Source organism: Lampris incognitus, chromosome 11, assembly GCF_029633865.1.
Source record: "Lampris incognitus isolate fLamInc1 chromosome 11, fLamInc1.hap2, whole genome shotgun sequence".
Classification (NCBI taxonomy): domain Eukaryota; kingdom Metazoa; phylum Chordata; class Actinopteri; order Lampriformes; family Lampridae; genus Lampris; species Lampris incognitus.
Window position 1 is genome coordinate 2,271,951 of NC_079221.1, and position 12,411 is coordinate 2,284,361.

General features: G+C 48.0%; 1 protein-coding gene across 3 annotated transcripts in view; it reads left to right on the forward strand.

Annotated features, from left to right (window-relative positions):
• The window catches only part of fmnl2a (formin-like 2a), an 88,938-nt gene that overhangs the window by 58,887 nt on the left and 17,640 nt on the right, over positions 1 to 12,411 (forward strand). For all 3 annotated transcript variants that reach the window (XM_056289098.1, XM_056289096.1, XM_056289097.1), the window contains exons 7-15: positions 644 to 752; positions 1,072 to 1,148; positions 3,494 to 3,587; positions 5,239 to 5,313; positions 6,961 to 7,071; positions 7,523 to 7,672; positions 7,966 to 8,067; positions 8,946 to 9,294; positions 11,645 to 11,827. In XM_056289098.1, coding sequence (XP_056145073.1) covers positions 644 to 752; positions 1,072 to 1,148; positions 3,494 to 3,587; positions 5,239 to 5,313; positions 6,961 to 7,071; positions 7,523 to 7,672; positions 7,966 to 8,067; positions 8,946 to 9,294; positions 11,645 to 11,827 — 1,250 coding nt within the window. The remainder of the gene's footprint in view (positions 1 to 643; positions 753 to 1,071; positions 1,149 to 3,493; positions 3,588 to 5,238; positions 5,314 to 6,960; positions 7,072 to 7,522; positions 7,673 to 7,965; positions 8,068 to 8,945; positions 9,295 to 11,644; positions 11,828 to 12,411) is intronic.

The following is a 12,411-nucleotide window of genomic DNA, read 5'->3' on the forward strand; positions in this document are numbered from 1 at the left end:
GCCCTGCTTGGAGCTGCGACCGAGGAGGTAACACTGAGGGTGGTCTGATGACGTGGAAGCAGGGCAGGATATGCAAACTGCTAGCCTATGCAGACCGGCAGTTCCGATAACACCGAAGGCAGTCTGGCAGCGGCCTCGCCTGGCATTGAGGTGTGTCGAGGGTGTCTGGCTGGAAGAGCTGGTGTTGGATCGGCTGAGGGAGCCTGGTCTGCTGTGTCCAGTGGGTCCAAGGACCACGGCCCTGCCTGGAGCTGCACCCGAGGAGGAAGCACCGAGGGCGGTCTGACAGGACGCGGAAGCGGGGCAGGCTAAGCTAACTGCTAGCCCATACAGACCGGCAGTTCTGACAGTCATCCTGGCATGTGTTCCCTTGGACAGTGATTTTTTTTTGTTTGATATATGTGTTAGTTTGGCTATATGTGTTAGTTAGTATGTGTGTTCTTGAAGTTCTTGTAGTTTTTGGATGTGAGTTTTTGTCTTTGTGTTGCACTGCTGTGGGCTGGGGGAAATGATGTTTTGATTCATTTCTTGTACGGAAGTACTTGAAATGAAATGAAAAAGTGTTCCTGATCCTGTATCCCCTGTTTTTGTCTTCCTTTACGATGTTCGCTTGCTTATCTTTACCCACTCTACTGCATTTCAGCTGTAACACACTGCCCAGCCGGAGGACGCTGAAGAACTCCAGACTAGTCTGTAAGAAAGACGACGTCCATGTCTGCATCATGTGCCTGCGAGCTATCATGAATTACCAGGTGAGAAGTTCAGCCTCCCAGCTCCCTGGGGTAGCATCATGCATGTTATGTGTCCCGCCAGAGTGAAGTACACATCTGTCTCAGGCCAAACCCAATTTGTTCCCCTGCCATTTTTTTCATCCCGTCACCTCATTCCTCATCTTCTCAAGTTTCTGTTTTATAATGTAAAAAGAGGCACTCCCTTGTATATTAAATTGTTCCTTCTCTCTGTTAATTCATCTCTCTCTCTCTCTCTCTCTCTCTCTCTCTCTCTCTCTCTCTCTCTCTCTCTCTCTCTCTCTCTCTCTCTCTCTCTGTCCATTTGTTTTTTGTGTTGCAGTATGGCTTCAACATGGTCATGTCACACCCACATGCTGTGAATGAAATTGCACTAAGTCTCAACAATAAGAATCCGAGGTAGGTTTCCTTTCTCATTACATGACATTACATTACATGACATCACAGTCATTTAGCCGACGCTTTTATCCAAAGCGACTTACAATAAGTGCATCATTTCATGTAGGAGGTCAGGAGAACTACTAGTCATCAGAGGTCATAAGTGCATCTAAACAAGCACCTAAGAGCAAAACCAGTGCTAAAGTAGAAGCACAAGAAAGAGATTTTTTTTTTAATGAGTGAATACAACAAATACTAAGAACAAGTAACAGGGTAGTAGTTCTTGAAGAGGCGAGTTTTCAACCTGTGCCAAAAGATGGGCAGCGACTCCGCTGTCCTGACATTGGTGGGGAGTTCAGTCCACCACTGTGGGGCAGGACAGAGCAGAACCGGGACCGGGTCGATCGGCAGCAGGGGCCTCTGAGGGACGGGGCAACCAGGCGTATCGAGGCAGCAGAGTGAAGTGGTCAGGCGGGGGTGTAGGGCTTGACCATGGCCTGGAGATAGGAAGGAGCTGTTCCTTTCACTGCCCTGTAGGCTAGGACCAGAGTCTTAAACTGGATGGGAGCAGCTCCTGGGAGCCAGTGTAGGGACATGAGAAGAGGAGGTGTGTGGGAGAACTTAGAGCGGTTCAACACCAGACGAGCTGCAGCTTTCTAAACAAGCTCCAGAGGTCTGATGGCCGACGCCGGGGTGCCAGCAAGGAGGGAGTTGCTGTAGTCCAGCCGGGAGATGACCAGAGCCTGGATGAGCACCTGTGCCGTCTCGTCGGTGAGGAATGGGCGAATCCTCCTCATTGCCTTGGTTCATAAAGTTGTGGTCAGCATCAGTGGTCAGCCCAAACCCCTTTCTCACTGCCTCAGCCGCACCATTGCAAGTGACAGCTAGCCTCGGTGACAGCTAGCTTTGGTGACAGCTAGCCTCGGTGACAGCTAGCCTCGGTGACCGCTCGCCTCAGTGACCGCTAACCTCAGTGACAGCTAGCCTCGGTGACAGCTAGCCTCGGTGACAGCTAGCCTCGGTGACCGCTAGCCTCGGTGACAGCTAGCCTCGGTGACCGCTAACCTCAGTGCACCTGTTCTTTTCAACACTCTGGTCCAGAGTGAGTTTCTTTTCCAACATCCATTGATGCCCGGAGCCCATTTATCCTGTCAGGCAGGTCAGGACTCCGCTTGCCAACCCTGCCTCATTGGGACAGGCGGCAAAATGGTCTGTTTACATAGGCTTGTGTGTGTGTGTGTGTGTGTTCACTCTTAAATCCTGAGGTTTAAGCATTTTCTTAAGTGTTTGTGAAACCACCTCACATCACCTGTCGCATAACATCTCATCAACTTGGAAAAATCCTGCATGAACAAGCTAGCAGCACAGGGTGTTCCCATTGTGTGTGCTTATGCGCACACACACACACACACACACACACGAGCACACAGGGATTGCCTTTTAATCCGTTGGATTAGATGAGACGGTACAACTCTTATGTACTTTATTTGTTTTTTTTAATCAATCTTTTCAGGCTGTGATATTACTAAACTGTTTTATTTTGACTTGGCCCACAAGCCACATATGATGAAACAGCAGCATGAATAACAGTACATGAAGTATTCATCACAGTGAATCAAAGCTGCTGCAGTTTCCCAGTCTTTGTAAAGCTCTTGTTGTTGATCAATATTTCAAGAGCTGTGAAATTAAAAATCCCATTAGTTGTTATGAACTCTGTAATCGCTGTGCCGTTCCATCCTACACAGAAAACTTGGCAGTGACAGGACTCTTCATTAGACTCACTCTTCTCTCTCTCTCTCTCTCTCTCTCTCTCTCTCTCTCTCTCTCTCTCTCTCTCTCTCTGTCTCTGTCTCTCTGTCTCTCTCTCTCTCTCTCTCTCTCTCTGTCTCTTTCTCACTCTCTCTGTCTCTCTTTCTCTCTGTCTCTTTCTCACTCTCTCTGTCTCTCGCTCTCTCTGTCTCTTTCTCACTCTCTCTGTCTCTCACTCTCTCTCTCTCTCTGTCTCTTTTTCACTCTCTCTGTCTCTCACTCTCTCTCTCTCTCTCTCTCTCTCTCTCTCTCTCTCTCTCTCTCTCTCTCTCTCTCTCTCACTCTCTCTCTCTCTGTCTCTCTCTGTCTCTCTCTCTCTCTCTCTTTCTCACTCTCTCTGTCTCTCTTTCTCTCTGTCTCTTTCTCACTCTCTGTCTCTCGCTCTCTCTCTGTCTCTTTCTCACTCTCTCTGTCTCTCGCTCTCTCTCTTGCTGTGTTAATCTCTCTCTCTTTCTCACTCTCACCGTTGTTCCATGTTTCAAATTTGGGATTGTTGTGGCACTGGCACTTTTCATTTACTGACCATCTTTTTTTTTTTATTCTCTCTGTTTTTGCAGGACCAAAGCTCTGGTGTTGGAGCTACTGGCGGCAGTTTGTCTCGTGAGAGGAGGCCATGAAATCATTCTCTCGGCGTTCGACAACTTTAAGGAGGTATGAGGCGCGCAGAGAGAGGGGAAGGGGTCTCCCAACAAAGATATGTTATTATATCTCAAACTGTATAATTTCAAACAGTGACTCAGGCGAGGAGGAATGCTCCCCGGCAGACATGAGAAGAGCAGATTCCTCGTTCTCGACTGTGATAGCATCCAGGAATGTATTTCAGTGCTTTGTCAATAGCTCACAGATGCAGTGTCAGGCTGGATAATACAGGAGGGATCCATCCAACCTCAGCAGTTTACAGAGGAAACACTATGTGTGGGTGTGCTTGGGAAGCACATCACAGTGGGAATAACAGAAAGAGAAAGGTGTTTGCCTGTCTGTATGAGGTATTCTGGCTGCCGTAAGGAGAGGTTGAGGGAGAGGTATTTGGGGCACTAACAGGAGTCCCATTTTGTAGCTTGGACCCACAGACATGGGCTGACTGCAGTTAATGCAATATTTACACCCCAGAATGAAATATTGAGTATTAGTCTGAACAGCTTCGGCATTAAAAGGTGATCGGAGGCTCATGGAGGCCTCTTCCAGTGAGAATAAGGAGGAGAACAGTCTCTCTGTCTGACCTCAAGAAGACTGATGGACAAGTGTGTGAAGATAGTGTTTTTCATTTGATTGTGTTTATTGTTTATTGTGGGTTTCCTCTGGGTGCTCCAGTTTCCCCCCACAGTCCAAAGACATGTAGGTCAGGTGAATCGACCATACTAAACTGTCCCTAGGTGTGTGTGTGTATGTGTGTGTGTGTGTGTGTGTGTGTGTGTGTGTGTGTGCGTGTGCGTGTGCGTGTGTGCGAGCACGTGCGTGCGTGCGTGCGTGTGATGGCCTGGCAGCCTGTCCAGGGTGTCTCCCCACCTGCCGCCCAATGACTGCTGGGATAGGCTCCAGCATCCCTGTGACCCTGAGAGCAGGATAAGCGGTGTTAATGATGGATGGCTGGATGTGTTTATTGATTTAACACGGTGGTACTTGATGTTAAAAAAGTACCGTTTAATCTAGTTAGCAGTTCCATAGTTCCACCCCCACCCCCTCTCTGTCTCTCCATTTCTTTCTAAGGAGGAATGTTATGTGGCTTTTCACACCCTTTGGGGCAAGGAAGATAGGTTGGGGGGGGGTGCAAGCTGGGACACAAGGCAATATGCAGGGGTCTTTAGAGCCACACCCCTCTTTCTTGCTTCCTTCCTTCTCCTTATTACTTTTATTGCGCACTTATCTCTTCTTCATTGCCTCTGAGCACTGCTCCCCCCCTCTTCCCCTCATTTTATTTTTCTCTTCATTTTGTCTCTCTTCATGTTATCTCTCTCCTCTCTCTGTCCCCGTCTCCCTCAGTCCTGTAGATATGGTAATCGTTGACAGAAAGGGAAAATAGGTCATTCTTGTTCCAAAGCCGGGGTGGGGGGGTTCTGTTGGGAGTTCTGTTCGTTGGGCACCATGTATGAGGTGTCGAAATTACTGAAATTCCACCTCTCCTTTGCTCAGGCAAAAAAGGCTTGACGATTTGTGTAAATTATGAGGGATCAGGAAGCGGTATCTGAAGCTGCCTGAATTACGTTTGTTATGTTGACTTATTGATTTTTGCTAGACGACATGGCTTCCTCTGCTACCAATCGATGGCCTAAATCTCTGCGGGACGGTGGGCTTTGTTTCACAGGTGTGTGCGGAGACTCAGAGGTTTGAGAGGCTGATGGAGCACTTCAAGAACGAAGACAACAACATCGACTTCATGGTATGCTCATGCCTGCTGTCCAGAAAAATGTCTATTTTTACTCAAGTCCTGCTTTAAAATGGCTCATTACAACACTGACTACAGATGCCTTAAATAACACATTGAGCCGGAGCAGCTTTGAGTGAGGGACCCACGCCGAGGCAGTCACTTGAACACCGAGTACGGCTAATTAGTCTAGAAGACATAAATGGAAGATGCCGAGTAAGAAGAATGCTAGCCCCACATTTTACTCAGTGTCTCTTCTACTAAGTGTCTCCAGTGTGTGCGTGCGTGTGCGTGTGTGTGTGTGTGTGTGTGTGTGTGTGTGTGTGTATATGCATATGCATGTTAGTGAATAAGGGCCCACAGATGTTGTGTTTGAATAGGCCTTGTGTGCCACAAGTCGGCTCAGAGCAACTTGGTGAGCAGCCAGTCATTTGACACCAGCATGAAAGCAAACAGATTTGTCAAGGTTGGCATCTCACACCAAGACAACTCCAACTTCCTTATAGGAAGTTTATTAAGCCAGAACTGGGGTGAGGAGCATGTTCGCCCTTGCGCCAGTGTGTACATTAGACATGGTGAGGAGATCCCCCTGATCTGTTTATACAGGCTTCTATAAGGCAGCTGGCGGTGTGGAATTGGCTGATTCGTTGATTTGTTTATGCAGATCCCTATAAGCCGGCATATAAGCTACTCTACCACCCGCACAAAGCCCAATAATGAGGATTTATGCCACACCACTTTATAGGGAAATCATATCAAAGTCAACAGATGCAATAATGCTCTTTTATGGAGATGAATCTATTGTCTTTACTATCGCACAGAAAACCTCATATTCAGTTAGTTTATCTACCAACACTGTCTTTCACAAATCTGTTAATTGCCTTTCCAGAGAGTCGTGAGCAAAGAGAATTGTCAGATATCAACTCAGTTTCTGTCTGCTTGAATAAACCTGACCCGCAAACGGGTATCAGAGGAGTGGTACAAACGGTGCTGAAATGGTGGAGAAGAATTGAAAACACAGAAAAAGTAGAGCGCGTTCATCAGGCTTCTTTTCACAATGAATTGAAACCATTTGCCACTTTCACTGTTTGCAACCAACTAATGTTAAAAATACAAAATCAGGGTGTCGGGTAGCGTAGCGGTCTATTTCATTGCCTAGTAACACAGAGCTCGCCAGTTCGAACCCCCGTGTTACCTTCGGCTTGGTCAGGCATGCCTACAGACACAATTGGCCGTGTCTGCAGTTTGGGAGCCTGATGTGGGTATGTGTCCTGGTCGCTGCACTAGCGCCTCTTCTGGTTGGTCAGGGCACCTGTTCAGGGGGGAGGGGGAACTGGGGGGAATAGTGTGATCCTCCCACACGTTATGTACCCCTGGTGAAACTCCTCACTGTCAGGTGAAAAGAAGTGGCTGGTGACTCCACATGTATGGGAGGAGGCATGTGGTAGTCTGCAGCCCTCCCCAGATCGGCAGAGGGGGTGGAGCAGCAACCGGGACAGCTCAGAAGAGTGGGGTGATTGGCCAAATACAATTGGGGGGGGGGGAAGGGAGGGGACCCCCCCCCCCAAAAAAAGCAAAATCAGCAGAATGAGTTTCTGCACCTTATATTATGATGTGTTTGTGCTTAGTTTTTTACATGTTTTTGCCTGGTCCCGGGCCTAGGTGGCGTGTATGCAGTTCATCAACATCGTGGTGCACTCAGTAGAGGACATGAACTTCAGGGTTCACCTTCAGTATGACTTCACCAAGCTGTGTCTGGACGACTACTTAGATGTGAGTTGAGAAATGTTGCTGAAAGAAAAGTGACAGCAGTATTTACACACACAGGCACACGTGCATGCACACACACTTCTCAACATTCAGCTGAGCTCAGAGGCATAGACTGTCTTTACAGCTCCCCAGAGACCATGACTACAGAATGCCGTCAATACTGAGTTTTCCAGGAAATCCGGTCAATTCTGCAAACTCATGTCTGTTGCTTGGCTGCAGAGACGAGATCAATGCTTGTCTGTAACTCTTGCCTTGTGCAGTGAACTGACTGACAGAATCTGTATCTCTTGCTCTCACTGTCTGCCTCTCCCTTTTGCGCAACCTGTCTCGTGTGTGTGTGTGTGTGTGTGTGTGTGTGTGTGTGTGTGTGTGTGTGTGCGCACCTGTGCATGCCTACCTGTGGTTGTCGCATAAACGCCTGTGTGTGTGTTCATGCCTGCTTTTACTTTCTCAGAAGCTGAAGCACACGGAGAGCGATAAGCTGCAGGTTCAGATTCAGGCTTACTTGGACAACGTATTCGACGTTGGGGCACTACTTGAGGATGCGGAGACCAAAAATGCCGCCCTGGAGCGGGTTGAGGAGCTGGAGGAGAACATGTCTCATGTGAGCGCCTCCAACCGGTTGCTCCTTCACTTACAAACTCTCCCACAACTGACTCCCCTAGTCCCCCGTCTCCACCACCTCCATTCACTGACCCAGTGAAGTTCCACTGATGTGTCTTAGACATTCAGACTTCACTCTACAATAAAATATTTTCATCTTAAGTTGCCCCGTATGGCAGCGTAGCTGAAACGTCTGTAGAATGGACTCACTGAGTTGGATGATGTCATCTCAGTGAGTCCATTTTGCTGTCATCTTAATGACCTTTCTTTCACTCCTGACCTCCTTTCTCCTAGATGACAGAGAAGCTGCAGGACATGGAGAATGAAGCCATGTCCAAGATTGTGGAGCTTGAGAAGCAGCTGATGCAGAGGAACAAGGACCTAGAGTCCATCAGGGTCAGACACTCCTCCTCAAATTTTCACACCGTTTCATTAACCATCCAATGTGTCCCACATTGGATGTCATTTTCACTTTCGGCTCTTGAAAATAAGTTGAAGTTTAGTACAACATCAGACATGAACATGTTAAAAGTAACTAACCTTTGTTACCTTTTTAGCCTTCAGTTTTGTAGAAGAAATGTTATATCCATCACCACTTATGCAATATATAAGAATCTAATAGTTGAATATTCTCTTCTGCGTATTCCACTGCAATGTAGGCTTTATTTGTAGGAACAGTGCATTCAAACATAACTGTACTCCATTCGATGATGTGATTCTTACAAGAGCTTCATGAAATCCCGAAACATTTTAGAACAATACATCAGATATTTAGGACACCATCACATCTCTGAACAAGTCTGTAAAAAAATCTACTGAGTAAGCCTGTCTCTGTAACAGAAATGATTTCTACATCTCTGATTTATGAATTTGAATGTTTTTACCGAGGGAAGCATGCTGGTGTTATAAGCTTATTAACACATGGGGCTTAAAATAAATGCATTTTATTGTAAATTTCCTTGGATTATTGCAATTTTAATATTTTACTGTAGATAAGAGGGGATGGAGCCTTAGAAAATCATCATATCAGATTACAATATTTATAGTATTGTTATATTTGAAAAATGCAATATATATTCAGTCAGCACTATGATATCGTTATAAAGCCCAGCCCTAGTAAATAATCATTCTGTCCCTGTTATAGTGAAGACAATCCTCAGACTTTTTTTTTCCTGTTGCAAAGCCTTTTTTGATTTGTCTCCCCTAGTGCTCATAACGCCTCTATAAATCTTAACATCTCCTGTTTCCTGTCGTGTGCCACTTGCCTAAAACAGGAAGTATACAAGGACACCAGCACGCAGGTGCACACGCTGCGGCAGATGGTGAAGGAGAAGGACGAGGCCATCCAGCGGCAGTGCAACCTGGAGAAGAAGATCCAGGAGCTTGAGAAGCAGGGCACCATCAAGATCCACAAAAAGGGGGATGGCGACATTTCCATCCTGCCCTCGCCGCCCTCCGGAGTCGCCCTGGTGCCTGGCGTGGAGGGCGCGCTGGGTGGCGCGGAGGCAAGGGCCAACATGACCATTGGACAGAACCATGTGGGAGGCGCACCGGGCATGCTAGCACCACCACCGCCCCCTCCCCCACCACCGCCGCCACCACTACCAACAATGAATGGCGTGGGTGGGTTCAGTTTTACTTTAACTTTATTTGCACTTTCAAATGATGAGCACCATAGGAAGAGGGAGGAGAAAACATGTATAGCGATTCTTCAATCCATTGTGTGGATTGAAGAATCGCTATAGAGTTTACAAAAAAAAAAAGTCATCCCTCGAATGGTTAAAAGAAATTAAAATGACAACCAAAAGTATCTCGAATGCATGCTTAATAATCCAGAGAATAAAACCAAAGAATGTGAATCAGTTCATCTGGACACAACGTTTATTGACAGATACGTTTCATCATCAGCCAAGTGACCTCTTCAGTCTCACCTGACTGCAGATGTCCCCACCCTTATAAACAATACAGTGTCTCACCTGACTGCAGGTGTTCCCACCCTTATAAACAATACTGTGTCTCACCTGACTGCAGGTGTCCCCACCCTTATAAACAATAGTGTCTCACCTGACTGCAGGTGTCCCCACCCTTATAAACAACACAGTGTCTCACCTGACTGCAGGTGTCCCCACCCTTATAAACAATACAGTGGCATAACGGCCGAAACCAACGACCAGTTTCATATGCAAATGTTCAGTGTAAGATGGCCTGAGAGTACACCTGTCACCATCTTACAATGCTGTGACTGCAGACATTCCCAAATCCTCTGTGAATAGTACACATGGCCATTGATGACATGTTTACACGACAACGGTCTTGCAACAAACTGAAGTTTTTCCTTTGCGTTGTAAAGAAGTTCCGCGTTCAGACGACATCATTTTGAAAATGATCCGCGTGCACACGGATCCGCAAAAAACGACTGAAAACGCTGTAGTGTGCATGCCAGGCCAGTAGTTGGCGGTAAAACCTTGTGGTAGCGAGCTCATAGGTGGACCCCAATTACTCCGCGCACCTGCGCACAAACGCTTTCTTCTTCTCAGCGCTTGTTCTCGCAGGTCTTGTCCAAAAGCGTCTTTTGCTTGTTGTCCGTGGACGAACAGGTGGGTTGAGGACTCGGCGCATGTAGTAAATAAGCGTCTCCGCTGACCACAGCAGTGGTGCAGCAAGTCTACGCTTTGCTGGAGGAGCGCTAATAAACTTAGCGGAGATAACCGCACGAACACAGCTCGCTAATCCGCCATTGTTAACGGAGTCTTCTTACTCGCGCATGGCTGTTTGACTGAAAACGTAACGCGCATGTGCGAAGTGGGGCCGTGACGTCACCGTTTTCGCAGGAAGCGGTTTTGCCGGCTTACGCGGCGACGCTGGAGTTGCGTCTTCAGTTGCGTCACTCCGGGACCCGGTTTCAAAAGTTTGCGTTTTCGGGACCCCAAACCGCCGCTGTCGTGTGAACGAACGGCCAAAACGCAACAATACTTGACCGTTTTATGTCGAAAACGTTGCCGTGGGAACGGCCCGTTGGATGAGTGATGAAACGTTTGTGTCAATCAACGCCGCGTGCGGACGAAGTGCTTGAACTGTGTTTGGCAACAGAAGTGGAACCTGAAGGTGGACCAGAGCAGCTGGCGGCCCGGATCAGCCGCCCCGGATCAGCATTCGCTGCTGACTGGGACGTTATTCCCATTCGCTTGTTTTGGTACACATGTGGAGCCGGGATTCTGAAACCTCGTCTGCAGTTATGAACCCAAACAAAGCCGACGTCAGATCATTTGCTATTGGGGATGTGCAGGGCTTCCGCAGATCCTCGTTTTCCAGTCATGGAAAACTATAAACGATTCAAGTCCTGGAATCTGGAGGACATGGAAAGTTGTAGAGGTAGGCTATGACATTGTATTTTAACCTGCTGAGATGGCTTATTTTAAGCACAGTTTTCAGCTGAGATGGACGGTTTATAGCCATGTTCTCAGCGGCCGAGATGACGCCTGGCGTCCTCAGTGTCCAGCTGCAAGTTCCACGGTGCTTTTAGAGAGCGGAGCCTCGCACTGACAGGTGCTTCAGAATACCTTGACCTTTGTGAGCAACAGCTGTCATGTAAAGCCAGGCAAAGGTCCTGGAAAATGTCCTTGAAAAGTCCTGGAAGGTATTTCCGAAGGCGAGTGGGAACCCTGGTGTTGCAAACCGGTGCAGAGGTCGAAGGGACTGCATGCTGAGCCAGCCATGCAGTCTGTCTAAGGCCGGCCGTGCATAAGAAGAGTACTGTGTCATGATGCACTTGCCTAAGATTAAGATCACTCAGCACTGACCCAAGCGAACCCTGTCATGTAAAGGTTTACCTGAATTACCCAAGGCTTGGCCACCATGTTGCTGTTTAATTTCCACCTCCTGTATCACAACTCTACACATTCTACTTTGTCTTTTCATTTCACACCTCTCCCTGTTTGTTCACCCTTGCCCTTCACCCTCCTTTATACTTCAGCGCCAAACGGACCGTCATCAGCCGGCCCCACAGTCGCTGCTCCGCCTCCCCCTCCGCCCCCGCCACCACCCCCAGGGCCCGCTGCAGCAATGTCTGCCCCACTGCCCCCTCCACCTCCGCCTGTAGCCCCCCCGCTGCCTGGCTGCGGCACCCCAACAGTCATCATGAACTCTGGGTTAGCAGGTAAGGTCACCCACTGGGAAACACACACACACACACAGAAAAACCTGCCATGTACGTGTGAGTTCCAATGGTGTCAGATGGTGAAAGGTGAGCCCGGTGATTGACACACTGGATTCTTCTGGAGTAAAATGCTGGATTTGGTTTCCATCAGATTGCACAGGCTCAAGTTTCTGTCTTGTGGCTCACAAGCTGAAAGTGTGTTGTAACCACGATGCATAGATGTGGTGTTATTTTCCTTCACATGAACCAGTGCATCACGGTGCATCAACAGAGGAACGGGACATCTCTCAGAGTCCTGCTGAAACAGAATGTCTTCCAGAATTTACTCTGGCCAAGCCGTGTGAGCATCTTCACAAGACAGACTTGCTAGTTCTAATGTGCCAAGACAACCCACACAACATCAGTGTGCCTGAAACTCAGGGGTTATCACACTTCCTGTCAGTCGCCCATTAGGAGTTGCTCTGTGACGAGGGTCTGTCGATGCTGCTTTTCAGATGATGAGCAGTGACGAGGTCAGACCCCCATCTGACTCACCGAGGAGTCCCTAGTGAACTCTTATTGGGTGCGCATGTGGCTCTTGATGT